Source organism: Gallinula chloropus (genome assembly GCF_964237585.1).
Source record: "Gallinula chloropus genome assembly, chromosome: 20".
NCBI lineage: Eukaryota > Metazoa > Chordata > Aves > Gruiformes > Rallidae > Gallinula > Gallinula chloropus.
The window spans coordinates 9,944,964-9,972,657 of NC_140105.1; the positions used below are offsets into that span (position 1 = coordinate 9,944,964).

The 27,694-nt window shown below is 65.5% G+C and overlaps 4 protein-coding genes across 6 annotated transcripts; 2 read left to right on the forward strand and 2 right to left on the reverse strand.

The window, feature by feature from the left end:
- Nucleotides 1–2,509: 2,509 nt before the first annotated feature.
- On the forward strand, nucleotides 2,510–10,251 carry RBFOX3 (RNA binding fox-1 homolog 3; the record flags this gene model as incomplete). Of its 2 annotated transcripts, none has more annotated exons than XM_084273376.1 (11): nucleotides 2,510–2,752; nucleotides 3,686–3,823; nucleotides 4,173–4,226; nucleotides 4,744–4,836; nucleotides 5,840–5,900; nucleotides 6,062–6,115; nucleotides 6,358–6,490; nucleotides 7,064–7,103; nucleotides 7,712–7,773; nucleotides 8,071–8,149; nucleotides 9,606–10,251. In XM_084273376.1, exons 1-11 carry the CDS (start codon nucleotides 2,540–2,542, stop codon nucleotides 9,606–9,608), a joined length of 930 nt encoding a protein of 309 aa, XP_084129502.1. In that variant the 5' UTR covers nucleotides 2,510–2,539. The 2 variants fall into 2 exon arrangements, with proteins under 2 accessions (XP_084129502.1, XP_084129501.1); XM_084273375.1 differs by lacking the exon at nucleotides 9,606–10,251 and adding an exon at nucleotides 9,006–9,050 and having other exon boundaries at nucleotides 2,525–2,758.
- A 1,583-nt stretch (nucleotides 10,252–11,834) lies between these two features.
- On the reverse strand, nucleotides 11,835–16,312 carry ENGASE (endo-beta-N-acetylglucosaminidase; the record flags this gene model as incomplete). Its single annotated transcript, XM_084273630.1, has 14 exons — nucleotides 11,835–12,235; nucleotides 12,324–12,438; nucleotides 12,543–12,645; nucleotides 12,767–12,921; nucleotides 13,141–13,313; nucleotides 13,407–13,515; nucleotides 13,748–13,851; nucleotides 14,117–14,282; nucleotides 14,449–14,597; nucleotides 14,709–14,866; nucleotides 15,205–15,353; nucleotides 15,614–15,815; nucleotides 15,974–16,050; nucleotides 16,212–16,312. 14 exons carry the CDS (start codon nucleotides 16,310–16,312, stop codon nucleotides 11,852–11,854), a joined length of 2,145 nt encoding a protein of 714 aa, XP_084129756.1. The 3' UTR covers nucleotides 11,835–11,851.
- Nucleotides 16,313–17,359: 1,047 nt separating this feature from the next.
- On the reverse strand, nucleotides 17,360–22,432 carry C1QTNF1 (C1q and TNF related 1). Of its 2 annotated transcripts, none has more exons than XM_084273528.1 (4): nucleotides 22,347–22,432; nucleotides 19,419–19,572; nucleotides 19,157–19,299; nucleotides 17,360–18,754 (listed from the first exon to the last, which is right to left on the reverse strand). In XM_084273528.1, the coding sequence occupies exons 2-4, from the start codon at nucleotides 19,556–19,558 to the stop codon at nucleotides 18,204–18,206; spliced, it is 834 nt and encodes a 277-aa protein (XP_084129654.1). In that variant the 5' UTR covers nucleotides 19,559–19,572; nucleotides 22,347–22,432; the 3' UTR covers nucleotides 17,360–18,203. The 2 variants fall into 2 exon arrangements, with proteins under 2 accessions (XP_084129654.1, XP_084129655.1); XM_084273529.1 differs by having other exon boundaries at nucleotides 19,419–19,592; nucleotides 22,347–22,372.
- An 872-nt stretch (nucleotides 22,433–23,304) lies between these two features.
- On the forward strand, nucleotides 23,305–26,843 carry CANT1 (calcium activated nucleotidase 1). Its single transcript, XM_084273575.1, has 4 exons — nucleotides 23,305–23,333; nucleotides 24,821–25,460; nucleotides 25,666–25,869; nucleotides 26,301–26,843. The coding sequence occupies exons 2-4, from the start codon at nucleotides 24,842–24,844 to the stop codon at nucleotides 26,669–26,671; spliced, it is 1,194 nt and encodes a 397-aa protein (XP_084129701.1). The 5' UTR covers nucleotides 23,305–23,333; nucleotides 24,821–24,841; the 3' UTR covers nucleotides 26,672–26,843.
- Nucleotides 26,844–27,694: the final 851 nt, after the last annotated feature.

Consider the following 27,694-nt stretch of genomic DNA (forward strand, 5'->3'; position numbering starts at 1 on the left):
GATTTCTCCGATTCCAAGCGTGGAAAGCAGCTTCATGTGCAGGAGCATCCCCCACACCCCAGCAGGGACAGGCAGAGTGCAAGCAAAGGGCACCTGTCAGAGACCCCGTGCCTGGCACCCACGGGCCAGCACCCTGCTAGCACCCCCAGGGGCTCCCAGCAGGGCTGGGCACCCCAAGCTGGAAGCACTGATGCCATTTGGCTGCCTCCCCTGGGAAGCTGAGGTGGGTCCCCAGGACCCCCCAGGCAATCGGCGCAAGGAGGGGTGAGGGGCTGCTCCCAGTGCTGGCTGTGGGGGGTCCAAAACCCTCCTGGGAGGAGCAAAGGGACCGTGGTGATTCCCCAGGGATGGGACTCTTCCCACGCTGTGGGCAGCCCAGAACAGCCCAGTCATTCCACTGTGACATCGACGAGCCAAACCCATCTCCATCCCTCTCTCCATGAGGCCCTGGCCCTCAGCAGCCCCCTGCCAGCAAGCCAAGCAGCCCTCTCCTCGCCCAGGGATGGATGGGCAGGAGGGAGGTGCTGGGAGCCGTAGATCTGCGCCTCTGCAGCACCAGCAGCCCCAGCGACAGCGAGCAGCAAAACAGGGGAACCTAATGGTCCCTGAATGAAATAACACTTGGGCTGACAAGCACTGCGACAGCCCTAATTAATAACAGATATGAACGTGGCTGTCGGGACAGGCTGGCCAGCGAGGCCTGAGACTTGGGCAGGTGGGGACAGTCCCTGCCTCAGCACCCCTCTGCGTCCCCCCCTGCCCGCTGGCTCTTCCTGCCTGGGCAGCAGTGCCTGTCCTGGCTGTGACAGCCGCCGGTCCTGCCTGTGGTGACAGCAAGGACGAGTGTCCGGCATAGAGCAGGCAGAGGGGTGCTGCGTGCTGCTCTGGCTGCTGGTTCCGTGCACACAGGCAGGGAGGGTCAGGGTGTCAGGGATGCAGGCAGGGGGGATTGGGAGATGGATATCAGGGATGCAGGTGGAGAGGATTGGGAGATGGATGTCCGGGATGCAGGCAGGGAGGATTGGGAGATGGATGTCAGGGATGCAGGTGGGGAAGGTCGGGTGCTGGGTGTCAGGGATGCAGGCAGTGAGGGTCCAGCACTGGGTGTCAGGGATACAGGCAGTGATGGTCCAGCGCTGGGTGTCAGGGATACAGGCAGGGAGGGTCCAGCGCTGGGTGTCAGGGATACAGGCAGGGAGGGTTGGGTGCTGGGAGCAGTGACTGTTCAGTGTCTGCCCGCTCCCCGAAGCAGGCTGAGGGGAGGATAGAAACCCACTAGCTTGCGAGGTGGGGTTTGCCCCTGTGGCACAGGCAGGAGCATCGCCCCGGCTGTGGGCTCGGGGGGGGGGGGAGAAGTGCCGGGGGGGGGCTGGGGCTCCGCCGTCCTGCAGCATCGGCATCGGCATCCCCCGGCCGCGCTGGCAGGTGCATCTGGCTGGTGCATCCCCAGGCAGCTGAGTCAGCACGGGAAGGCGCTGGCGAGCCTGCCGATGACTTGCAGATCTGAGCGGGGCCGTTTTGCACTGGCTTTGCGTGTGGCCCCCACCATGCCCCCGGCACGGGCTCCACTGCCAGCCTCACAGGCACAGCGATGGCTCTGCCGGCCTGGGGACGGCTGCTGGCAGCACAACCCCCCCTCCCCCCGCCGTCCCTCCACACCATAAATCGGCCACACACACAATTAAGGAGCTTGTCTCCACAGGCTGAGCCACGGGTGTATTTCACGGCGAGAGGCCACCGCGGGCTGTAAAGCATCTGAGGGTTGGCTGGTGCTGCCCCATGCACTGCTGGAGGAATTCCATGGGGGCTGCTGCCCTGCGCTGGGTGTCTGTGCGTGGCTGTGGGGGCAGCACACGCGTGTGCAAGCGGGGAGAGCCCGTGGGTGCACGGGGGTTGTGAGGATGGATGGTGGGCAGGAGGGGTGCAGGCAGCAGCCCCTCACCATCTCAGCTGGCTGGTGGTGCAGGTGCCACTCCCCCCTCTGACCAGGGCCAGCTGCTTTCCAGCAAAGGGCCTAATCAAGTGTTTAGTAGTTAATTGCTGCCTGCCTGGGGTTTGTTAAGGGGTCGTTAACAGCTGTCCTCTCCCAAGCACTGCTCCCCTTTCCTATCCTGGGATGCTCTGGGGGGCATTGATGCTGCCAGCTTGGCTTTGCTCTGCCCCGTGTTGGGCTCCCCACTGAGGGCTCTGCCCTGGTTCCTTCCCCAGGAAAGGGTGATGTGCTGTTAACCTGGCTGGAGGGGCTGGGGTGGGCTCTGCCCTCCCACTGCCCGAGCCCCAGCACGCTGGGCACACAGGGCCTGGGAGTAGGAGGGGAGAGGGTCTTGGCCACTGGGAGCTGCTGCAGCACAGAGGCAGCCCTGGGTTGGGGGAGGACACCAAAAGCTGGGGTGTGATGGGACTGGGGCTGGCTGGGGGGACCGGGACCCCTCCCCAGGGTAGGTGGGCAACCCAGGCATCCCGGGGATGTCGGTGGGTAAGGGGGCTGGTGCCACTGTCTCGGCAGGGTAACCAGGACGCCACGGCTCCGCCGGACGCGATGGCTCAACCCTACCCCCCAGCCCAGTACCCCCCGCCCCCCCAGAACGGGATCCCCGCAGAGTACGCGCCACCGCACCCCCACCCCACGCAGGACTACTCGGGGCAAAGCACAGTACCGGAGCACGCCATGACCCTCTACACACCAGCACAGAGCCACGCCGAGCAGCCGGGCACCGACGCCAGCACACAGTCCATAGCAGGGACGCAGACGGTACCGGTAAGGGCACAGCACCCCGGGGTGGGGGGGCTGAGGGCAGTGCTGGGGCTGCCAGGGTGGATGCTGGGGGGGCTGAGGGCAGTGCCAGGGCAGATGCCATGGTAGCAGCACTCGCCTGGTCATGGGGTGCTGGGCTGGTTGCCCCCCACCACGGCTGCTGGTCTCTCCCTCACAGCCCCCCCCCATCATTTCTAATCACTTGTAATCTACCTGCTTGGCTGCCTTCCCACCAGATAGCTTCAATTACGGGGTTGTAATGCAGCGCCGGGAAAGTGCTGAGCAGGCACTTCCCAGCCTGGGCTGGCAGCCCTGCGTGTGGTTGTGCCACCCCCCACACACACCCTGTGCCCACCCATGTGCTGCGGTGGTGGGCACCGTGCCTCTGGGTAGCTGGGGACACAGCCTGGGTCGAGGCCACCCGATGCTGGCTGGCTCTCTGCAGTGGGTATCCCCACCCCCACCCCTTTCCCAGGCCTTCCCCTCCTTGCAGTGTGCTCCCCACATCTCTGTGGTGCTCAAGCCCCCCAGGTCCCCACCAGCATCACTTGTGGGGCAGGTGATGCCCTGGCCCCACCGGCAGCACTGGCTGAGGCAGGAAGGTGTGGGCAGGGCTGGTGGGTGGGCTTTCCCCAAAACGCTGTGGGTAGAGATCCCCTCCAGCATCCCCCCAATTCACCAGCCTGTGCAGGGAGCTCTGGGACCCCCCTACACCCTTCTCAGGAGTTGGGGCTCCTGCGCTGCCCCAGCTACCCAAGGAGTGGACACCTGAAAGATGCTGCCTGGAGCTGAGGGGCCACAGGGTCCGGGGTGTCACTGGGGAGACCAGGCCAAGCACAGGGGAGGGGGACAGACCCCACACCCAGATCCCCCACCCGGGGATGTGGAGCTGTGGGACCAGGAGCTGACAGCCAGCCACGCTCCCCCCAGCAGACAGACGAGGCGGCACAGACAGACAGCCAGCAGCTACACTCCTCAGACAACACAGACAAGCAGCAGCCCAAGCGGTTACACGTCTCCAACATCCCCTTCCGATTCCGGGACCCCGACCTGCGGCAAATGTTCGGGGTGAGTCAGGCAGCGGGAGCAGCATCCTGGGGGGGGGGAGCTGGGGGGCATGGGATTTGCACCCTGGGTAACAGTGGGGTGATGGAACCAAGGCCTGTGCATGGTGGGGGGGTGACCTGGGGCTCTGGTCCCCTTCCCCTCATCCCCTTCTCAACCCTCATTAGGTTTCAGAGCAGCACAGGCTAATGAGAATCTGGGTCCTGGAAGGGGATGGGGCTGTGCTCTGCTCTGCCCTGCACGGCATCAAGGGACCCTGGGGCTGTCCTCTGTGGCAGCCCCCCTGCCCATCCCTGTGCCAGCAGCCCCGGGGGCTCTGTGGGCATTCACCCCTCTCTTCTCCTGCTTGCAGCAATTCGGGAAGATCCTGGACGTGGAGATCATTTTCAACGAGCGGGGCTCCAAGGTGGGTTCTGCCCGTGGCCGGTGCCGTTACGGCAAGCCCCAGAGATGGGGCCAGTGGTGCTGGGATGCCTGGGGGGCTCCTCTGCCTGCTCTCCCCTTCTCTCCCGCCCTACAGGACCCAGGCATGGGGTATCCCATCTTGGCACAGCCCCGTCCCACTGCCCTGCGCTGGCTGGGGCAGGGGGCTGTGTGGGTCCCTGTGCCCCAAGTGCCGGAGGGAGGGCAGGGCTGGCTCTCCCCCCCCTCCTCACGCAGGCAGCTTGTGACCCTCTGTGTGTGGATGTCTCTGTTGTCTTCCCTGCTTTCTGTGCCCTCTCCCAGACTCTTCTCCCAGCTCACGGGCGATGCTGGGGCCTCAGTGGGGGCCCACAATCCGGGCTCTCTACCTCTGCACTGCGGCAGCCTCATCTCCTGCACCAGCTCTCCTGATTCACCCCCTCTCTCTTCTCTCTGTCCCCGCACCCTCTCTCTGTCTCTCTCTGTCTCTTTTTCTTTCTCCTTTTCTCCTCTGCTCACAGGGTTTTGGGTTTGTAACTTTTGAAACTAGCACAGATGCCGACCGGGCACGGGAGAAGCTGAATGGCACCATCGTAGAGGGCCGGAAGATTGAGGTGCTCAGATAAGTGTGCTAGTGCCATGCCTGCGTGTGCGTGTGTCCTTCCGCCCTGCCCGGGGGCTGCAGGCAGGGCAGAGCCAGGCCAGGGGATGCTTTGGGGGGCAAACCCCGGGTCCCAGCCTGGCCCCGCATGCCCAAGGGGAGGTTTGCCCGGCACGTGCATGAATGCGGCACAGGAGCATGTGTGCCGGCTGCTGGGAAGGCTGTGGCTTGGCACGGCCGGGCTCAGATGAAGCCCCTGCATGTAGGGATCACTGGGCACCCGATTTGCCCCATCACAGAGGGGTCTGGCATCCCCAGCTACCCGCAGGCCCCGTGCCTGGTGTGCAGCTGCCATGAGCTCAGCAGGGAGGAGAGGGGCTCCACACGCCCTCCTCGGGAGGGAAGGCTGCTCTGCAGGGCTCCCATGCCGGCTGCGCCCGCAGCTGCCGCGCTGCCTGGTCCTGGAGTGGAGTCCTTGTTGAGCCAGGCAGAGGGATCAGGCTCTGCCCGTGCGTCAGGGAGTGGGGGCAGAGCGAGCAGGATGCTCGCATCCCTGGCAGCGCTGAGTGTGGGGAAGGGCGGACACAGGGCACGGTGATGCCGCATGGATGGGCCCTGCCTGTCGGAGAACGTGGTCCAGCAAAGAAGCGAGGGAGCTGGAGGGAGTGACCCTGCCTCCTGCCGCTGCATGTCCTTCCCGGACAGGGGCAGGCTGGGGAGGGGGGGAACAGGAGGTGGCTGAGACGCAGGACAGGCCCTGAGCACACACTGCAGTGGTTGGGACATCGGCCACCAGCCCAAACGATGCTCATGTCTGGGCTGGGCAGGGATGCGGGCAGGACTGCGCCATGGCAGGGCTGCTGCAGGCAGAGGCTCCTCCTTGCGCGGCCGGGACCCTCCGCTCCGGCATCCCACGCGGCAGCGACACGTGCCGAGTGCGGCCAAGCAAACCCTGGCACGGGCATCGCCCGTCCTGCTGCCCACCAGCACTGAGCCCCCATCCCCTCTCTCTGCAGGTGAACAACGCCACGGCCCGCGTCATGACGAACAAGAAGTCTGCCAACCCCTACACCAACGGTAAGGACCATGTGAGGAGAGCCAGAGCTGCGGCAGGAGGGGGCAAACACCCTCCGTGCCTTTGGGCATCCCTCCCCCAGGACCCTGCACCCACCCAACTGGGGTTGGGGGGAGCACTGCAGGGGGGGTGCCCTGGCCTCACCGCCTGTCCCTGCCCGCAGGCTGGAAGCTGAACCCGGTGGTGGGAGCAGTCTACGGCCCTGAGTTCTACGCAGGTAACGTCAGGTTGGGGACGGCCCTGCCACGAGTCAGCTCTGCACTGTGTCCGACCCCGCTGCTGCTCTGAGCAGTGCAGCCCTTGCCTCCCCCCACTCCCCCATGCCCCATCCCCAGTGTCCCCACGAGGCCAGTCCTCAGCATCCCCTGGGATGGCAACAGGCTCTGGCACACGATGCCTCGTGTCGGGCTGTCGGGAGCTGCTGCAGAAAACCCACCTTTGTCCTCTCCCCCCCCACAGTAACGGGGTTCCCGTACCCCGCCACGGGTACGGCCGTGGCCTACCGAGGGGCACACTTACGGGGACGAGGACGTGCTGTCTACAACACCTTCCGGGCTGCGCCGCCTCCACCGCCCATCCCCACCTACGGCGCGTGAGTACCCGGGCAGCAGGGGGGCACCACCTACCCTGGGGTGCAGGGTCTGTTTGCTGCTGTGTTGCTCCAACTGCTGCCTTCAGCACCGCCACGCTCTCGTGCTTCAGGAATGGGTTGTGGCTCTCCTGGCACCTCCCTGCCCCTCACGTCCCTTGAAACCCCCCCAACCTGCTGCCCCTTGGGGTGATCCACAAGCTCGCCAGCCTCCTGTGCCCCAAAGTGTGGACAGTTCCTCCAGCCTCATCACTTGGTTTAACCGAAACACTCTGTGCCAGCACACATGGCTGCTCTGGTGTCTGGCATGGCCATGCTGGTGTAAGGCCGCTCTGTCACTCCCAGCAGTGATCCTGCCTGGTCTCTGCCATCCCTGTGGCATCCCCATGCCCCCTGCCTGTCCCTAACATCCCTGCCACAAGTCCCAACCCTGGGATGTGCCCTCAGGATGCCCAGACACTTGGGATGCTCAGGTGCCACTCCTCACCCATCAGCTGTGCCCCCAATTTGCTGGCTTCACCCTGAGCCCTCTCAGCCAGTGCCAGGCCGGGCCTGACACCTCTGCCTTGTTTGCAGGGTCGTCTACCAAGACGGGTTCTACGGAGCAGAGATCTACGTAAGTGCTGTGCCAGGTCTGGGCCATACCTGGGACCCTGTGCCAGGGTTTGGGGGGGTTGGTTCAGGCAGCTCCTCGTTGGGCTCTTCTCCAGCCAACCCCTTCCCTGGGGACAGCAGCTGGAGCCTGGGCAGGGTGTGAACATGAGCATGGACATGAGCATGGCTCCAGCACAAGCACAGTGGCAACACATGGGTCCTGTGCCCCCAGCCAGGCCCCTCGCTGGGCAGCACCGCGTGGGATTTACGGCCCCGGGAAGCGCCGGCGCGCTGCCTCACACCGGCGTTTAACCTCCATATTTAAGCAGCCGGTGGTGATATTTCAGGCGGGCGGCTGAAGGATTTATCTAAGGTGACACCTCATTAAAGCCAGCGGGGACGTGACATTCTCTCCTCTGGAAATTTGATTTTTTTTTAAGGTTAATGTTTGTGAAAGTCCCCGGGGAATGGTAATGAGGCTGGTGCGCGCCTGCTGGCACCGGCTCCCCGAGGGGTCCCACCGCTGCTCCGTGGCAGCACCCAAAGGGTGCCCAGCTGCCCCAAGCCCCCCCCCAACCTCCCTTGGCGGGTGCTGCCCCCTCCCTGACGGCAGTCTCTCCTCTGATGCAGGGGGGTTACGCTGCCTACAGATACGCCCAGCCCGCGGCAGCAGCAGCAGCATACAGCGACAGGTAAGCACCGCTGCCCCATGGGTATCGCTCCAGGCCTGGGGCTGAGGGGGGAGGCTCTGTTTTGCCCTCAGAACTGCCTGGTCTGACATCCCCCAGCATGATGACGCAGCCCAGCGTGGTGAGGGGATCCTGCAGCCCCTGGCCCCCGAGCTCCACTGGGCTCCCGGCAGGGACTGGAGCACAGGCAGGGGAAAGTGGGAGGGTGCTGGGGGGCTAGCAGCTGGAGAAAGGGGGGCTGCTGAGGGGAGATAGGACCCCATCCCCAGTCACTAATGCCACTGCTGTGTTTGCTTCCAGTTATGGCAGAGTGTATGCAGCAGCAGACCCATACCATCACACCATCGGCCCCGCTGCCACGTACAGCATCGGCACCATGGTAAGAGCAGCCCCCGTGGCCTTTATCTGCTTCCCAGCACGAGCTGCAGCCAGCCCAGGGAGGGGGATCCAGGGCGTGGGGCAGCCCCACACCCAGGGGCTGTGGGTGGGGGAGCCAGGAGCTGGCGGTGGTGGCAGGAACCGGCTCTGTCTGCAGGCAGGCAAGAGAGGAAATCCCCCAACCCTGTGCCTTCACTCCCCGTACCCCATTACTCCCAGCCATCCCACGCAGTCCTGCCCACACACACCACTTCCTGGGGGCAGCTGCCCCCTCACCTGGGGAGCGGGACCCCCTTTGTCATCCCCAGCCTGGGCGCCAGCACCTGCAGCCCCCCCATGTGCCACAGCTTTTAGCTAGCCTCATGACCAGCATCAAAGATGAAAAATCCCACTCATGGACAGGGGCTCAAAGCCAAAATGTCTTTTTCTTCCTTTTTTTTTGGATTAACCCACTCACCCCTGGCTGAGGCTGGGCTGCCACACACCCCTTGGCACCCCCAGTGAGGGGCTGTAGCCCCTCCATCCCAGGGCTTGGCAGGGCCAGTACCAGCCCAGGATGGGGAAGGGCTCCTCTGTGGTCTTATCCAGGCCAAGCCAGGGTGGTTTCATGCCAGGGGCACCCTGCAGCCCTTGGCCCCTGCAGTGCCCCATGGCAGTGCCCATAGCATCGCTGGGCCCTCTCGGCCTTGGATGTCCCTCAAGTCCCAAGGATGAGCGATTTGGGGCCACTTTAAAGAGAAAAATGAAGAAGAAAAAGAAAGAAAAAAAGAAAGAGAAAAAAAATTTTAAAAGGGAAGAATGGGGCCTCGCCTCTCTCTCGAATACTGATTGGCTTTTTTTCATCTTTGATGTTGCAGGCTAGTCTATACCGAGGAGGGTACAGCCGCTTCACTCCCTACTAGCAAGACAGACCCAGCCCCTCCCATCACTAGCACTGACCGCTCCCTAGCGCCAGCCCAAGCCAGGCAGACAGAGCCGAGGCCGAGCGCCAGCCCCAGGAGGAGCCGGGCGGGCTGGGGCTGCGCTCGGCGGTACCTCGGGAGGCTCCATCCCGCCGCCCACCCCCCGCCTCGGTGCTGCCGGGCACCGCGGAGCCCCGGGTAGCTCCTGCCTGCGGCATCCCCGGGCACTGGGGACCGTGACGCAGGGTCCCCGCCCTTGCTGGGGGGCGCGGAGGGCTCGTCCCCTGCCGAGGCTGGGGATGCTCCGCCGGGGATGCTCCGCGGAGCCCCGAGCAGCCCCTCTGCACCCTCCCCGTAGGAGAGACAGGAGCCGGCGGGGGATGCTGCGCGCTCCTCGGGGCTGGGCGGGGGTGTGAGGGGGAAGCCCTGGGACAACCCCACTAATACAGCAGCGCTTCTCCGGGGCGGGGAAGGGGGCAGCCGGTCCCTCCCGGCCAGGCTGCCCCGCACGGCTCCCGCACCCCAAACCCTGCTTCTCTCTTGTTTCTGTTGTAGTGAAACCGCGGCCGTTTCCTTCTGGGACCAGGAAGGGCGCAAAAACAAAACAAAAAAACAAACAAAAACCCAACAAAACCCCAAAAAAACCAAAATAAAAACCAACAAAAAAATTCCACACACAGAAAAAACTCCAAAAAACTAAAAGCAAAGCAAGAAAAAATAATAATTTTAAAAAAAAAATAATCAAGCGAAGCGGCAGCAGCCACCTGACAGTCCCATCCCGTCCACACACGCACCGAGCGAGTCCCGGAGGAGCGCCGCGGCGAGCAGGGACCGGCCGAGCCAGAGAGGCCCCTCCCGGCCCCGGCCCCGCGGCAGGACAGGGCGGGGGAGCCGGCGGGGCGACCGGACCCACCCAGGCCAGGGCCTGGGCACCACGTCTTCCTTTCCGCCCCGGCGGCGGCGCTGGGTGAGGCGGGGGGGGGGTGGGGTGTGTGGGTGCCCCTTCCCCGGCTCCGGGACCGGGTGTTGGGCTGGTAAAGCCCGGCCTCGCGTTTCTGAGCATCGGTGTGTCGAGTGTGCGAGGCCTCAGCTCCCCAGGGGGGGGTCAGCCGAGGCGCCGGGCGTTGCGGGGAGGGGGGGGGGGGGGAAGAGGGATGGGGAGGGAGGAAGGGGGGCGAGCCTCCGCCTTTTAAAGGGAAATTTTGTTAAGAGGAGCTTGCAACTCGCTTGCCGTCCCGTCCCGTCCCTTTCCTTCCCGTTCCTCTCCGTCCCCTGACGCGCCCGCGGCTCCTCCCTTCCCCCCGGGGGGAGCAGCCCCCGACCGGCGCCGCTTTGCGGTCCCCTGCGCTGAGAACGGGGCGGGGGCTACCCCGCTCCCACCCCCCCCACACACCCCGCCGGTACTCCCATCACCCGGGACCGGGGACCGGCACAAACCTCCCCAAGCCCCGGGCTCGGGCTGCAGCAGCCAGCGCGCTGCGGAGCCCATCCCGGGGTGCAGCCCCTGGGGCTCAACACCCCCCCCTACCACCCCCACCCCTTCCCCAAGGCTCCGCCACTCCTCAAACCTCACTTTATAGTCTGCAGACGCCCCAGCAACGAGCTCCCCCTTTTCTATTCCCGGTGTATATAGCCCCCCCCCCCCCCTCACCCCGGCCGCCCCGGCCCCGCGCCCCCTGTATAAAGCCCCCCCCTCCCTTCATCGCTGTACTGGCTTCTTCCTTACAGCAAAGCCCTGCGCCGGCCGCCGGTGCGCAGGCTGGCGCCGGCCCATCCTGTATGCTTCAAAGGTGTGACCATTCTAATAAACAGTATTATTATTATTATTATTATTATTATTATTATTACGAGGATTATTATTATTATTGAAATTATTAATAAAGATTTCTTTCTTCAACCAAGGCGACTCAGGTTTTGACTGGGGTGCTGGCACGCTGGCATGGCTGGCACGCTGGCATTGGCCATCCCAACACAGTGCTGGGGAGCTGGGCCACAGCCTGCTGCAGGTGAGGGGGAAGCCTGTTGGGTCTCCATCCTTGCCGTGGCAAGGGAGTGTGGTGCTGGCATGACAGGACCCCTCCCTGGCTGTGCCAAGCCCTTCGTTCCTCTAATGAATGTAATAACTCATTTCAGAGCCAGCGCCCCGCCAGAGAGCAGCAGCTTACCTGCTGATGGACCGGTTTCCCTGCCTGTGGGATGGGGGCTGGCGCTCAGGGGGAGCTGGGGCTGGGTGACCCCACTGCGCAGCGCGCTCGCCTGCCTCCCTGCCTGCTAATTGCTTGCTCACCAGACTGTGAGAAAATAATTGCTGCCATAAATTTTCTCTCCTTCTCCAGATCAGCTCTCTCCAGAGGAGGCAGCACAGGCCTGGCCACTGCCTGCCAGCCCCTGGGAAGAGGCCGGAGGGGGCCGGGCAGTGCTGGGCTGGGTCCCCAGGGATGGACCAGCTGAGCTGGAGCTGGCAGCTGCACCGGGACGGTCACCAAGGTGGGTAGACATGGGGATGGAAGGGGTCTCCAGGAAGGAAACCCCAGCCTAGGTGCACACAGGCACCGAGGGCTGCGGGGGCTGGGGGTCCCTGGGCAGGCCAGCACCCAGAGGGCACCCCCAGCAAGAGCTGAGCCCTGCCAGAGGGGTGGGATAAGAAGGACCTGCTGGACCAAGGTGAGGAAGTCCAGCCTCCACCCTCTCAGGCACCCCCCCAGCTCCTGTTCTGCCGTGCCCCCACCTGCAGCCCTGAGCACCGGCACAGAGGAGACATGGACACGTAGGTTGCACCACGCTCGCTTTTAATGCCCATCTCAGCTGGTTGGCTGGGAGTAGACCAGCACCAGCCGCCCCCAATGGTGGGGGTCCACAGGCAGCTTGTCGCTCAGCACCGGCTCCACCAGCAGCTCCAGCCGGCAGGACTCCCCATCCACCGGCCGCGGCACCACCAGGCCCACAGCACGGTACAGGCAGGCGTGCGCCAGCCCCAGGAGCTGCGGCGACGTCTGGTCCCGGCGGCAGCTGGAGCCCTGGCTGAGGACACGGAAGCAACTGGCTCGGCCAGGAGGGAATGTCCAACGGAGGGTGAGGCTGAGCGAGAGCTGCGAGGCCTCGGGGCCGTCCTGCCACCAGATCTGTGAGGCCGCCAGGCTCTGCACCTGCGGCGGGGAGGCCACTGCGCTGGCTGCATCCAGCACCTGCAGAAGGAACCATGGGAGGGTCAGGGCTGAAAGCAGTGAGCGCCCACCCACCCTCCTGGCATGGGGCGGTGGGCACAACACTCACCCGGACCTCCCCGAGCAGGCAGGAGAAGAACATCTCCTGCGGGCTGGGCTGGCGGCGCGACACGAGCAGGGAGAGGTCTCGCAGGCCGCAGTCCTGCAGGTCCAGCTCGTAGCACCTGAGAGCAAAGGGGCAGAATGGGCAGGGTGCTGGGTTGGGGGGGGGAGGCTGGGGTGCCCCCTCCACTCGCTGGCAGGCGCAGGGTGCTGGCAGGATGCTCACCGGCTGGTCCAGCCATGGGAGCCACGGTCACAGGCAGCGAGCAGCTTGGCCAGGCTGGGTGGCGGCGCTGGAAGGAACCGGGGGTGGTGCCGGCCGTTGGGCTCTGCCAGAGGGAGTGGGGTCAGGGGGGGTGAGGGGCGAGGAGCTGGTCCCACACCCCACAGTGGATGCTCACTGCAGAGAGCAAGGGGGAGGATGGGAGGCAGGGGGAGCAGGGCCCTCACCGGGCAGGGTGGTCATGCTGCCCTCAAGGCAGGTACCCGAATCCCAGGTGGTGAGCTCGAGCGAAACTGTGAGCTCCTCAGGGTGTGGGCCCTCCAGCTTGTACAGCAGGGTCAGGAAGAGCTTGGGAGGCGCTGGCATCTGGAAAGAGAAAAGGCTGATGACCCCAGATCCACCCAAAGAGAGACATAGAGAGAGAGAGAGAGAGAGGAGAGAAAGAGAAGATGCATCGGGTTAGGTCTGTGGGGCTGTGAGGCCAGAGCGCCCTGTGGCATGCCCACCATGAGGCCCAAGAGCCGCACAGCTCTGCCTTGGCCATGCTGTACCAGCACGGTGCCAGCCCAGTGCTAAGAAGGTGGCTTCTCCCCCAACTCACCGGATGGCCACCTGCTCCTCGCCGGGGGGGATGGTCCCCTGCACCCTCAGGGAGCTGCCCCCACACCAGGCGTCCTGCAGGCAGCAGCTGGTGCTCAGCCTGCCCTCGTGCTCTGGGTAGAGGGGCTGGATCTCCTGCGCACTCAGGTCATACCAGGGCCCGGCCTCTTCTTCCTGGAGGACAAGGTGAGCATGGCCAGGTGGGGAATGGGGAGCTGGACCCCCCACCCCAGCCTGGTCAGAGCCAAGCCATCACCCCACACCCACCTTCCCAGACAGGAACCTGCTGGTGCCCATGCCCAGGCTGAAGGAGGTGGCAAGGGGCAGCGTGCAGATGCTATGCGTGGGCAGGTACTCAGCCAGAGAGCCCCAGAACCTGGAGGAAAAGCTGGGTGTCTGAGCAGAGGCCACTGCTACAGCTGGAGCTCTGGCATGGGGTGCTGCCCCAGAGGGACCAGAGCAGGGCCAGCCCGATCCCAGCAGGCAGCCAGTCTCACCACAGCCACGGTCTCACCACAGCTCTGTCCCACCGCCCTGCAGCCCCCCCCAGCCCACGATGCTCATGGGCCCATCTCCCCACCCAGGCCCCCACCCCGAGCCGCCCTCACTTGTTCTCGTTGCGCAGGAAGTTCTCCTCCCCGAGGTGCTCGTAGACCCAGCCGGGAGCAAAGATGGCTGTGGAGAGGCCGTGCTGGCGGATCAGGCGCAGGGACTGCAGGGATGAGCGAGAGCAGGACAGGTGATCACCTCATCACCTGCCCTGTCAACAACTCCCCCAGGCCTCGTGCCGGGGCAAGGACAACACCGTGGGGATGTGTGGCATCTCCTTCCCCAGGGAGTGCAGCAGCAGGATTGCCCAGCTCCCTCTGTGTACGTGGCTGCCAGCCTCTGGCTTCCCCTGCTCCTCCACAGCAGTGGGCGCTCGGAGCCCTGCGCTGTGTGGAGGCCCAGCTCTGGCCTGGCATCAGCACACACACCTTGTCAGTGTCAAAGCCACCACCAACCACATCCCCACGGGCAAAGACGTCAATGCCGACGTAGATGTCGGTGTGGCGCGGCCCAGCCAGCCCACGTGTGCGCTCCAGGTGCTCCTCCTTCCAGTTGTAGTTGGTGAACAGCCCATCGCAGGCGTCAAAGAACACCCTGGGGACAAGGGTGGCAGGGTGTATGCTGCAGCTGTCCCTGCAGACCGCCCCACCAAGGGCCGTGCAGACCCCAAGCGCTGGGCTCGGGGTGGGCTTGTGGCCCCTCAACCTGAGGCTGTTTTTTTCCTGGGGAAGGTGACAGGGCAGACAGGGCCCGGCCTCACCTATTCTCCTCGTTCAGCTCGTTCTGCCACTTGAGGGTGCCGTTCTGGAGGACGCTGTCGTACCAGATCACCAGCCCTCCCGGCACAGCGCTGTGCACCTGCGCCGTCAAGTGCCGCAGGAAGGGAGCCATGTTCGCCACCGCTGCTGCCTGGTAAGGAGAGCAGGGACAGGTTGGCATGGGTGGGCGAGAGGCCCTGTGTGGGAGACGTGTGAGGGCTGAGGAGGAGGAAGGAGGCGGGCAGGGTGGGCTGTGGCTCACACTCAGCGTGTTCTCTATGTTGACCAGCCAGCCATCGAAGCGGTAGTGCTGGGCGATGCGGGCCAGCTGCTCGCTCACGGCGCGGTACGCCTCCTCCCCGCCGGCCAGGAACGACTCACACAGCTTCTCCCCATCCGTCCACTCCGTGATGAATGTGCCTGGGGAAATAGTGAGGGCAGAGTCAGCCCCACACCCTGACAACCCCATCATAGAATCATAGAATCCCAGACTGGTCTGGGTTGGAAGGGATCACAGAGCTCCAACCGCCCTCCCACAGGCAGGGACACCAACCTCCAGGCCTGGAGCTACACAAGGTTGCCCAGGGCCCCATCCAACCTGGCCTTGAACACCTCCAGGGATGGGGCACCCACCCCCTCTCTGAGCAGCCTGTTCCAGCCCCTCACCACTCTCTCTGGAAAGAACTTCCCCCTAACATCTAATTTAAACCTCCCCTCCTTCAGCTTTAATTCATCCCTGCAGCCAGCCCTGCCCTCACCCAGCACGGGGACGCCGTTCCTGTGCGCTGCGTTGGTCCAGCACACGGGCGGGATGGTGACGGTGTGGTGGCTGAAGTAGACGAAGATGTCGATGTACCGCCAGTGGTAGAAGACGTAGGGGTTGCGTGTGGCCGAGCCCTGGATGAACCTGCAGCAGCAGAGAGGGAAGAGAGTGTTGGGCAATGCGGGAAGGACGCTGGTAGATGGCTGCAGGGCTGGGCAGGAATCTGACTCAGGTCCCAGGAGCGGGGCAGAACCATGACACCGAGCCACCCCTGTGGTCCCGAGCAAGAGCCAAACCACCCCCAACCCTGCCCTGGCAGGAAGGAAACCGAGTAGAACCAGAAGAGGTTTGGGGTTGGAGATGTCACATCCCACTGCCACATCTCCTCCCCACCAAGCACATACCTGTCCTCCAGGTATCCACCACGCATGTCATGGCACACCAGTGTCCGGGGCCTCTTGCTGTGCAGCGGCGGCTGGCGCTTTGCCAGCGGCACGGTGGAGACGTTGAAGTCGCCGTTGCTGTCGGGCTGCCAGGCCAGCAGCTCCTCCAGGCCGGACAAGAAGAAGCTGATGGGCTCAGTTGTCTTGGTGTCAAAGTGCCTCGCTGGGGCAGGCGGGGAGAGAGAGACCGGGCTCAGTGGGGACCAGTGCGGCTTGGCACCGGCACTGCCATCAGCACCAGCACTGGTACCGGTACCGGCATTGGCACCAGTACCGGCACCAGCATCAGCACCGGCAGAGTGGAACCCCGGGGTGCCTCACCTGGCAGGGGCGGCGGGCGGGCGCTGACCGTGTCGTGCAGGACCGTGGTTCCCCGGGGTTCCTCCGCCGGCTGGAAGCTGCCCAAGGAAGGCGAGTGAGCTCCAAGCAGCCCCGGGGCTGCCCTTCCCCACAGACACCCACGGCCGGGCCGGGCCGGGCCGGGCCAGCACCGCGGCCAGCGCCCTCCGAGCCCCGAGCCCCAACCCGCAGCCCCCGAGTCCCGAGCCCCCCAGCCCACCTCCGCCGCCGCCGGCTGGCCCGCTCCGCCTCCGCCGGCTCCTCCGGCTCGGCCTCGGCTCTCCTGCCGCGCCGCCCGGCCCCTTCCCGCGCCTCCGCCATGCCGCTGCCCGCACTGACGCCGGCTCCGGCGCCGGCCCCAGCCTGGCCCGGTTGACCCGGAGGCTCCGCCCGCGGAGCTCGGCCCGCCCCGGGCCCCGCACCGCCCCCAGCGCCCGGCCCGCCCCGGCCGCGCTTGGCACCGCCTGGACCTGCGCGGTGCGGGAAGGGATGCGTGTCCTGGGCTGGGATGTGTATCCCGGGGTGGGATGTTGTGTCCTGGGATGCACCGTGTGCTGCGGGACGGGACCGTGTGTCCTTGGACGGGACCGTGTGTCCTTGGACGGGATGTTGTGTCCCGGGATGGGTGGGACGTGTGTTCTGGGACAGGATGTGTGTCCAGGGATGGGCTGCGTGTCCCGAGATGGGATGTGTGTCCCAGCACAGGCTGGGACAGAGCCGGTACCTGGCTGCAGCCCTCCCCTCATGCGGTGTCTGCTGCCCGAGGGCCTGTGTGCTGCCGTGGGGCTTTGCCCCCACCCCAGGACTGGGATAGAGCCAGCCAGGATCAGGGTGGCTGCCTCCAGCCCTCCAGCAGGATCCCTGGGGTAGCCTCCTGGGGACGCCAGGGGTCAAAGATGCAGCCAACCCTAGATGGCCCAACCAGCCCCACCTGAACCCCCCACCTGCCCCTGGGGCCAGAGATCTATTTAAGCTCAGCCCTGAGCCTTCCCTCCCTGCTGTGCTGGCCTCCAGCTGCAGCCCTGCTCTGCCCGGCCACACCAATCCAGACCCCAACCCCATAGCTGCCCTGTTTGACCTCAGACCTGCCTCAGCACCACAGGATGATCTGGGCTCTGGGTAAGCCAGGCTAACACTGCCAGCCCGTCCTGCTTGCAGGCTGAGGGGTTTGTTACTGTGCTCAGCTCCCAGTGGAGAAGCAGCCAGGCCTTACAGAGCTCAGGTCTCCAGGGTCAGTCTACCCTTCCCTTCCCACCAGCTCAGCATCACCATGCCAGCTCTTGGGGACCCCCCACCCCCTGGGAGCAGCGACCTGCCCTGACCCGCTCGGTGCCTCCACAGACACAAAACAAGAGGATGAGCTGAATGTGTGATTAGACTCAAACTTGTGGGGTGTTTAATGTGGTCAAAAGCCTTACAGAGAGTGGGGGTGGGGGGGGGCAGCACGCTGCCCTACCCCCACTCTGCTATTGCATCTACAGAAATACAAAGCCTGGCCAGCAGATATCTAACTGAAAAGGAAGCGGCTGAGGCCAACAGCCCTGCACCCAGGGCTGTGGTGGGCTGCTGGCCCCTCCTTGGCAGTGGCGGGGGGGGGAAATGGGGACTCGTCGAGGGGAACTGATGCAACCTGCTGCCCCGCCGGAGCACTTGAGGAAGTGTCAGCCCCCAGGTTACACCCTGCTGAAGCGTCTGTGCTGCTGGGACCCAGCTCTGCAGAAGGAACTGGGGCCCCATAGTGGTTTTCTTGCCCTTCCTCCTGGGTGCCAAGCACCCGCTGCCCTTGTCTAGCAGGAGCCTACGGAAGCAGGGCAGAGGAGGCACGGGGTGCCCGTGTCTGGGCTGCCTCGCACCAGGGCACCCACACTCAGACCCGTTCAGCTGGTGCCAGCTCACAGCCAGTGTCACAACCACCTGTGAGCCCAGCTCCAAAACCAGTGCAGTGGGGGTGATCTCCCTGCCCACCCCAGGAGAGCAGCCACTGCCTGGGTCACAAATGCTCTGACTGCTCTGGGTGCATCTTCCTGGCCCAGAGGAGCTGGGTGTCAGGGGTGTTTGCACGCTCATGTGGCTGCAGGGGATGGGGGGTGGGGGGTAGTGGTGCATAGAAGGGCTAACAGCTTAACAGCAGGTGGGGTGCTTGGGGTGAGAGGGCAGCAGGAGCTCCTCAAGTACCTGCCCCAGGGGAGGGGGGAGCAGGGTGGGCTAGTGCTCAGGGGTCCCCGCTGTACTTGATGAGGTGGCCGCTGAAGGTGATGTAAGTGTCGTACTCATCGCTGAAGACGGCGTTCTCCCGCTCGCCCTTGTAGAGCCGCACCCAGACCTCATCCTGCTCCTGCAGCTCCAGCATGACGCTCTGGCTCTGCATGATGCTGCGGTCGCTCACCTGGGCGTAGAGGATCACCACCTCCGCCCCGTTGCGCATGATGTGCAGGTAGGTCTCCTTCTGGTTCCAGGTGTGCACGTTGAGGCTGAAGTAGTAGATCCCGGGGACGTAGCAGTAGAACTTGCCCGTGAACATGTTGAAGTGGTCGTAGAGGTTGACAAACTCCGTGTCGAAGATGAGGGTCTGGTAGTAGTCGTTGCTGTGCAGGGGCTTCTTGCGGCCCACCGAGAAGGCTGCGTAGTGGTTCTTGCAGCGCTCCCCCGGGGCGCCCACGCTGCCCTTCTGTCCCTTGGGCCCTGTGTGGCCCCTGCTGCCAGCAACCCCTGTCTTGCCAAACTTGCCCTGCATGCCTCGCTCGCCACGGTCCCCCTTCTCACCTGGGCAAAGCAGGAGGGACAGATGTACTGATGGGGTGAGGGGTGCCATCTCCACAGAAGAATGAGTGCCCTGGGGATGGGGACAGCAGGGACCCCCCAGCCCTGCCCTGCTCCCTCCCTGGGCTCTGATTCTGTCTCAAAAGCCACTGCCCAGAGGCCCTCAGAGCAGGAGCAGCTCGTGCCCTGGGGTCTCCTGCCCATGGCCCCTCTGCCTGGTAGGGTGCTGGACCACAGGCACCAGCCCCAGCATCTCACTCCCAGTTTGTGTGAGGACAGCACCCCAAAGAGCCCAGCTTTGTGCTGATCCTGGGGAGATGCTGGAGAGGGGGCAGACTGATGGTGTCCAGGCCATGGGTTTGGCTGTAGGGCAGTGCTGCAGCATGGGGCCCTGGCAGCACTCACCTTTCAGGATGGTCATGTTGATCTGCGGCAGGGGCTGGTACTGGGGGTAGGAGAAGCGCTGCTCGGGGGGGTCACAGCAGCGGACGCAGCGGGGCCGTGGGGGCCCTTCCTGGGCACTGCCGGACTTCTGCTCTGGTGTGGGCCTGGGTGGGGGCAGAAAGCAAAGCACAACGGGGAGCTACAGGTCGGGACCGGGGCCCTTTGTGGTGCCAGGGCTGCCCTGTCCCCACTGCAATGCGCCCTGGCCCTGGTGTCCCCTCACCTGGCAGTGTGGTGCTGGGATGGTGCCACCTCGGGGTCCGTCTGCAGATGCCAGTCAGGGCTGGGGCTGGTCTGGCTCCGCGCAGGGTTGGGCAGCAGCATGCAGAGCAGCAGGACACCGAGCGCCCCGAGCCCCTCCATGCTGCAGCAGTGCCCTGTGAGATGCCCGGGACAGCTGAGGGGAACAGCAGGAGCTGCAGATGCCAGGCTGTGTCCTGCGCTGTCCCCAGACAGGACCTGCTGTCACCCCAGGCAGGGCACCGCTGTCCTGCCAGCCCCAGATGGCTGCTCCTGTGGCAGCGCTTTCCCAGCAGAGCCTGCAGCCTGGACACACACATCCCTCGCAGCTGCAGGGACCATCTGCACCTAAATAGCTGCTTTTTTAGCTGGGCCATGTGCTGCAGTGATGCTGTTGGGGGAGACTCAGGTTTGGCCAGTGCAGGGGGTCTGGGCCCACTGCCGAGTGGGGGCTATGCAGCCCCCAGAGCCCCAGCACGCATGGCAGAGGGGGTTAGCTGGTGGAGTGGAGCAGCAGGCTCTGGCTGGCTGTCCCAGCCTTGGCCCAAGCTGCTCCAGTTCAGCTGCTTCCCATGCCTGCCCAAGAGCAGGAATGCTGCATGTTAGCACCTGGGAAAATCACAGGTAGGTTCATGCTGGGGGGAACTGTGGCCCTGCCACAGGGGTCTGCATCCCTCCTCCTGCCCCAGAGCACAGGAAAGGAGTTCCTGTGTGCTGGGAGCTGCCAGTCCTTCGTCCCCATCCCTGTGTCTGGGGCCTTCAGACTGAGGGCTTGTAAGGAAGGCAAGACTTCTCCAGAGAGCTAGGAGCTGGGCACCGTGGGGGAAACCTCCCTGGGAGCCCATATCCTGAGTGGGGCCAGAGCTAATATTTGCAGTAGCCAGTGGCACCGTGGCCCAACCCGTGCAGCTCTGCTGCCCTTCCCCTGCCTTATCACCACCGTATCCGCCAGGCTGAGGTGTAGCAGGCGGGAGGCCAGGCAGCAGCACCCTGCCCTGCAGCCCCCAAGGCGCCAGGACAGTCCTGGCCAAACATGTGGCTGTGTCTGCCTGGCTGCTCACCATCCTGCAGCGGGAGGCTCTGAGGTGGTGCTGGGGTGTGACCAGCCTGGCCCAGGGCTGCGGGTGTGGAATTCCTTGTCCCGCACCCCGCTGAGCTGGGGCCTTGCAGTGCTGGGATGGGGACAGTGGCTCACTGGGCTCCTGCTGTGGCCTTTGCCTGGCTCCCATCTCCAAGCAGCCTTCCCCCTGCACTGTTTGGCTGTGCTCTCTGGGCTCTGCTGGGATGTTGGAACATTTGCCCCAAGGGGCAAAGAGCCAAGTGCAGCTCAGCCTTGTGTCCTGGGGCTGGGCCAGGCTGTGAGGAAGGAGTTTGGGGTAGAATCCTGCTGTTTTGGTGAACACCTGCTCTTCAAGCACTGGGGTCCCCAGTCAGCAATCCAGGCTGGGCCAGTCCCCGGGCAGGCTGTTCTCACTGCCCCTCACGTGTGGGGGCTGGTGGGGTCCTGGGACCAGCTGGTGTGCTCTAGGAGGGGTGTGGAGGGCATTTGAGGCCAGGGTGGATGCCTGGCTTATGAGTCACGTTTTCCAGGGCCAGGAAAGGGTGGAGGGATGGGGAAAAACTCCGAAGGGCTTTCCCACTGCTCACACCCTCATGTGCTTCCTGGGTGCCTGTGGTGCCCCTGCCTCAGCTCCCCCCGCTGCTCTCCTGATTATCTCATCCCGCTGGTGCTGCCAGGTTTGGGGAGAGGCAGGGACCATGTGTGGGCAGCCTGGTGCTGCATTCCCCCTGCCTGTGCCCTGGCCTGGCAAGGGTGAGGTGGACACAGGGATACAGGGAACAGAGCTGCCCAGCCAGGGGCTTGTGAGCTGGTACCACCGAGGGGCACTGGCCCTCCTCACCCGGCTTGTTCTCCAAGCCACGTACCAGCGAGCATGGAATGCATCCCACTGGGGTTTGGGGAAGCCTGTGGCTTTCCCTCAGCTCTGGGACCAGCAAGCCAGTCATTCCCCTGGGACATGCACCAGGCTGAGCCCTGGGGAAAACACAGCTTAGCAGGGAAGTGCTCCACAGGGAAAAGAAATCCTTTACCAGGAAATTCCCACCAAGAACGGCAGCATGCTTCCCAGCTGGAGGGCTGGAAATGGAGCCCAGTGTGTCCCACAGTACCGGTCTCCCCCCTGTGCCCCAGGGGCACATGGGGTAGGAGGTGTGTGCACATGGATGCACACAGGCCGGCAGAAGGGGTGAGGTGGTTCTGCCTGCCGGGGGTGGATGTTCTCCAGACTCACTCCAATTTCAACTCAGCGGCTGCTAAAGCCTTGAGACTTCCTCCTGAAATACATTCCAGGCAGTGATAAAGACTGGGATGAAGCAAGAGCAAAGCCCGGGGGGGGGGAAGTGGTGGTGAGGGGGCTCAGGGTGACATGGAGGCAGGGGGACCTGCACACCCACTGTCCTGGCTCGGGGCGGGGTGGGGGGGCACAGCCCTCCCAGAGCATCCAAAGCTGGGATGCCTCTGGGCTGGGGGATACATGGGTGGGGTGGGTGGGGTGGGTCCCCCCCTGCACCCCGGAGCAGCACAGACCTGGCAGGATGTGGAGAGGGGGGGCAGTCCTGGTCTCTGGCTTTTTGGGGGGCAGGGCTGGGGGGGCTGTGCCGCAGGCTCCGGCTGCATGTCTCCCCAGTCCCCACGCTCCCAGTGCTGCTGAGGGTCAGGCCCTGTGCTCCAAGGACCGTGAGGTTGGGCCCTGGAGTCCCCACGGCCCCTTCACGGGCAGGGTGGGCTCCTGGCCGCAAGCGGGACACCCCGGGAGGCTGCACCGGCGCCCAGGGGCGCACGCCGAGGCACAGCTCCGGTTCCCGGGCCTGCAGGGACCCTCCCCAAACCCGCCTCCCGCCCCGCACCTACCTCTGGGGCAGGGCTGCTCCCTCCCGGCGCCGCTTTCCCTTCCCTAGGGCATCCTCCCCAGTGCCGCCCGTCACCCCCGGCTCGGGCAGAGCCTACCCGGCGGACCGGCCGCCTCCTGGTCCCGCAGCCTCGGGCCCTCGGCCGGGCGGAAATGCGGCGGGCGGGCGGCGGGGGAGCGGGACGAGGCACGCAGCCCTCCCACTGCCAGATGGAGCCTTAACCATGTGAGTGCTCCCGCCGCCCGCCAGCACCGGGACCGGCCGGCTCGAAGCCAGCGAGCGGGGGCGGCACGTGCCTTTACCGGAGTTGGCGCCGCGGACCGGGACCCCCCCCACACCCCCTCCCTGACCGCCCCCTCCCCGGTGGCCGCAGCTGCTCCCCGACCCTGCCCCACGCTGGGAAGAGCCGCCGGCCGTTCTCAGGCCTGGGGGGCACCAGAGCTGCCCCGGCCCCGATCCCGGACGGGCCTGTGGCGGGAGGCCGCTCGCAGCCGGACACCCGAGTGTGTCCCGCAGCGCCGGGCGGGATTTGTCCCGCGAGCGGCGGGGGTGCGCGGGGTGTGTCCGGACCGGCACCGGCGCGTCCGGAGCTGCGGGAGGGAGGACTGGAGGGGACAGCCTGCACCGGGGGTCGTGCCCGCCGGGTTCGGCGCACCCAGGGCCGGGACAGCTCATCGTCCCGCGCCGCGACCGGCTGGGCTCCGATCGCCCGTGTGCGGGGGGGGCACGGGGGATGGACACACAGGGCTCCAGCTGGGACCCTCCCCGCCGCGCCCGGTTTGGACTACAACTCCCAGCAGCCCCCAGCGGGGCGGTGAGCGTGGCGGCGCGCAAGGGCTGCCGGGAGCTGTAGTTCCCGCCCGGCTACGGCGGCTTGGCCGCTGCCGGTTGCCGTAGCGGCGCTCGACGCTTGCCGGGAGCTGTAGGCGGTGGCGGCTGCGCGCGGCGGCGGTGGTGGCGGCGGCTGCTGCGCTCAGGCGGCGCCGCGGTGAGCGGGGACGGCGGGGTGGGGGCGGCGGGAGCGGGGGGCCGGAGCGGGGCTGGGACCGGGCGGCGCCGCCGCCGCGGGGTCCGCGAAGCCGGGCTGGGCCCGCAGCACGGGGGTCCCCGCGGGGCTGGGAGCACCACGGGCCCCGAGCGCCCTGCTCAGGTGGCAGCCGGGGCGCCGTCACCCGGACCGGGGCTGCGGGCGGGTCCCGGGGGTCCATCGGAGTGAGCTCCGTCCCGGGGGTCCCCAAGGGTGCGCTGGGCGGAGCCGGGGTCGTCCCCCGGACCGCGCTCGGGGCGGGATGCTGGGGTCGATGCGCCGGGCGGGGTCCCCGGGCCTCTGCCGAGGGTGATGCTCTGGGGTCCCGGCAGGACAGGGGCGGGGTCGGGCATCCCCCGGGTCGAGCGGCCGGCCCTGCCTCCCGGCCGCTCCCGTGCCCCCGCCGCGGCCGGGGCCCGGCCCCCCACGCTCAATGCAGCCTCTGTTGGTGCCTGAAGCTGCTGAAAGGCGCATTGAGAGCCCCGCGGTGCGGCCGCGGCGGGGAGCCCGGCCCGTGCCCACGCCAGGCCCGGGGCCCCACTGTGGCCGGTGCGAGGCCCCTTTGGACCTCCCAGCCCTGCCCCGCACAGCACGGTGCGGGGGGCAGCGGAGGGGGGCAGGCCCCATCCCCGGGAGCATCTCGCTCCCGGCACAGACCGGAGTGACCGTCTGCAGGAGCCCCGGGAGCTGCCGTGTCCCGCAGCGGCACGGAGGGGGGCAGTGGGGGGGGGGCGGCAGCGCTGGTACCCCAGCCCCACGGGCGGGCACAGCTCGGGGTGGGCACAGCTCAGGGTGGGGCTGCAGGTCCCCATGCCGGAATCTCTCCCAGAGGAGATGCTGTGGCCATGGGTAGGGATGGGGGAGGGGGCTGCTGTGGCTTTAGGGTTGGGCAGCTTGGGGAGTGTGTCCCTTGGACCCGGGCGCTGTGCTTCCTGCTCAGGCGTTGGCATCCTGCTCGGGCGGAGCTGCCACGTGTCTGCCGGTGTCCCCGTGGGGCCTGGAGACACGCCTGCTGCTCACCCGTGGGGCTGGCTCCTGGGAGCCGCCGGAGCTGGGCCGCAGCGAGGGTCATCCTCACCGCCGGACGGGAACCTCCTTCCTCCTGGGGCGGTGAGGGGACGCTGTGGGGACGCTGCTCCGCAGGACGCCCCAACGCAGCCGCTGCGGACCCTGGGGCAGGTAGAGGTGCTGAGCAGGTCATGCATGCCTGCCAGCATGCTGGGGCTTCTTCTGGTCGGGGGGGGTGCAGAGGTGGGGTGAGAATGGGCCAAGAGGGCCTCCAGCAGCAAAGCAGCCCCCTTGGCTTGTTGGTTCTTCCCCGCACGAGGCAGCAGGATAGGGGATGGGGCCTCTCACCTCTCCTTCATGCCTGTGCCCTGCCGCACCTGAGCTCAGCATGGCACCAGGCTCCAGCTCTCTGACCCAATTCTTTCCCTCTTTGCTGCCAGGTCCTCCTCGCCCGCAGTCTGATGCCCATCCCGCCCTGCCATGAGTCTATGAGCCCCCTCCGGATCAGTGTGGGTGGTCTGCCTGTCCTCGCGTCCATGACCAAGGGTGCTGACCCCCGCTTCCGACTGCGCTGGAAGGCCATCGTGCTGTCGTCAGCCTGCGTGGGGCTTGTGCTGCTGCTCTTCTGCCTGCACCGGTCCCCCCCGACACGGCCCGTCCCACCCCATCCTCGGAACTGGAAGCTCAGCGTGCAGGCGGGGGACCGCTACAATGACACCTACCCACTGTCCCCACCCCAGCGGAACCCCGAGGGCGTGCGCTACCGCATCGGAGTCATTGCGGACCTGGACACAAAGTCCCGGGGCTCTGAGGAGCACACCTGGTTCAGTTACCTGAAGAAGGGCTACCTGGTGCTGTCGGACAGCGGGGACAGCGTGACGGTGGAGTGGGACAAAGATGAGAGCGTGCTGCAGTCCCACCTGGCTGAGAAGGGCAGGGGCATGGAGCTCTCCGAGCTGGTTGTCTTCAATGGGAAGCTCTATGCCGTGGATGACCGGACAGGAGTGGTCTACCAGATTGAGGGCAACAAGGTGGTGCCCTGGGTGATCCTCCCAGATGGGGACGGCACAGTAGGGAAAGGTGAGCTCTTGTGGCTTGCCAGGGTGGGGTGCACCTTTTCTGTCACCCCATGAGCCAGGCTGAGGGCTGTTCCTGCCCGAGAAGGGCATGGGGGGAGGCTGTGCCCAGCACTGGGCTGTCTGGTGTGGTGTTTTGGGGGACTGGGGGCCGGTCTGGTGTCAGTGTGCTGGCTGAACCCCGGCTCGTGCTGCTCTCCCCACTGCAGGCTTCAAGGCGGAGTGGCTGGCGGTGAAGGACGAGCACCTGTACGTGGGAGGACTGGGCAAGGAGTGGACCACCACGACGGGGGAGGTGGTGAACGAGAACCCGGAGTGGGTGAAGGTCATCGGCTACAAGGGCGACGTGGGCCACGAGAACTGGGTGGCGAACTACAACGCGCTGAGGGCCGCGGCGGGGATCCGACCCCCAGGTATTGAGCAGGGATCCCTCCTGCCACCACTTGTATGTGGGATCCAGGGCCAGGGTCTCCCTCCCCGTAGATGCTGGGACTGGGGTGAGATTTAAAAGCTGTAGGAAGCTGGAGACGTCTCCCATCCTTGTCTCCTTCCTCTCCGGTCTTGTGCCCTGTCTGTGCCACGAGCAGGTGGCTCAGCCAGAGCTGTGCCTGGTAGCCAGGCCTCGGGGCAGGGAGGGGATGTACCGGGGTGCCCCTTGTCCAGCTCTGGGAGGAACTGGGGAGCAGCTGCACAAGCACTGGGGCAGGAGGAAGTAGAAACGTTTGCAGCAGTTGCCTGCACGGAGCTGCTTCCTTCCCGGCTGTGGCGCCCTTTGGGATGGGGAAGTGTCCTGCCCCAGCCCGGTGGGTGCCCTGATGCCATCAGACTCCCCTCCCTGCCGCAGGTTACCTGATCCATGAGTCGGCTTCCTGGAGCGACACCCTGCAGCGCTGGTTCTTCCTGCCGCGCCGCGCCAGCCACGAGCGATACAACGAGAAGGCGGATGAGCATCGAGGCACCAACCTGCTGCTGAGCTCCACCCAGGACTTCGGGGATGTGACGGTGGGACACGTCGGGGAGGTGATCCCAACCCACGGCTTCTCCTCCTTCAAGTTCATCCCAGACACGGACGACCAGATCATCGTGGCGCTTAAATCGGAGGAGGACAACGGCAAGATCGCCAGCTACATCATGGCCTTCACGCTGGACGGGCGCTTCCTCCTGCCCGAAACCAGGATCGGGAGCGTGAAATACGAGGGCATTGAGTTTATTTGACTGACTTTTGCACTGGACCAGAGGGGTGGGGGAGGCTGAGGGGTGCTGGTGCAGGCCCTGCCAGCTCGCTCCTAGCAGGGTGCCGGGCAGCGCTCCCGGCTCTGTAGTTGGCATCCCCTGTAAAGGTTGGCTCTGCTGCAGCAGGCGTGGTGCGAGTGTTTCGGCAGTGGCACCTGGTGGCTGCTGGCACAGGGTGCTGCAGGTGACTCGAGTCCCTGCGCTGTGCTGGCCCTGTGCTGCAGCCCAGCTCTGGCTTAAACACAACCCTGAGGGAAGCCGGTGGCTCTGGTGACACCCGGGCTCGGGGTTTGTGGTGGGGGATGAGCCTCAGCCCGGGCTCTGTGCTTTGCCTTAGGTCCCACCGTGCTGCAGTGCTTCCCAGGCAGAAGGGGAGGAGTCCAGCCAGAGCACCAGGCCTGTCCCGGTACCTGGGGGAGCCCAGCCATGCTGGAACCCTGTCCTGGGGCCACCTCCCTCCTCTCCCTCTCCTCAGTGCACTGGAGATGTTGGGACAAGCATCCCCCAGGGGCACAGCTCAGGAGGTCTCACCTTGTTCCTGACCCTTCTGGAGTGTGGGGTGCCAGGGCAAGCGAGGGCCACCAACGTCATACCTGAGGGGACTTCCTCAGGGTCTTCCCATGTTTCCCCAGAAGCTGTTTCATCCTTTCCTTTTACTGTAAGCTGGGTGAGGTGATGACCGGGCTGCCCCAGGCACGGCTTTCTGGGTAAGTCTCATGTGGGAGGGTGCTGTGACAGGATCCCTCTGCTCCCATCTGTGGGGGCAGTGGGGACACAGCAGTTCCGGCATTTCCCGTAGCGCTGGGGAAGAGGCTTTTGGCAGCCTCCAGTGCCAGCAGCTGGGGCTGTTCCTGGTACCAGTACAGCAGCTCTGCCTCCAGGGCTGGGGGAAGCAAGCGTGGCCCATGCAACTGCTGGGGCTGAGAGCCAGGGTCCAGTGTAACACGGACACATCCCTGTGCCTGGCCATGTGCTGTCCATGGCCTGAGGAAGTACATGGTTTGC

Bases quoted from the DNA above. Each gene is read 5' to 3' on its own strand.
- C1QTNF1 (XM_084273528.1), bottom strand. From the start codon at position 19,558: ATGGAGGGGCTCGGGGCGCTCGGTGTCCTGCTGCTCTGCATGCTGCTG. The intron at 19,300-19,418 runs GTGAGGGGACAC...GCCCCCACCCAG, and splicing joins TCCCAGCACCACACTGCCAG to GCCCACACCAGAGCAGAAGT. The intron at 18,755-19,156 runs GTGAGTGCTGCC...TGCTTTGCCCAG, and splicing joins CAACATGACCATCCTGAAAG to GTGAGAAGGGGGACCGTGGC.
- CANT1 (XM_084273575.1), top strand. From the start codon at position 24,842: ATGCCCATCCCGCCCTGCCATGAGTCTATGAGCCCCCTCCGGATCAGT. The intron at 25,461-25,665 runs GTGAGCTCTTGT...TCCCCACTGCAG, and splicing joins GGACGGCACAGTAGGGAAAG to GCTTCAAGGCGGAGTGGCTG. The intron at 25,870-26,300 runs GTATTGAGCAGG...TCCCTGCCGCAG, and splicing joins GGCGGGGATCCGACCCCCAG to GTTACCTGATCCATGAGTCG.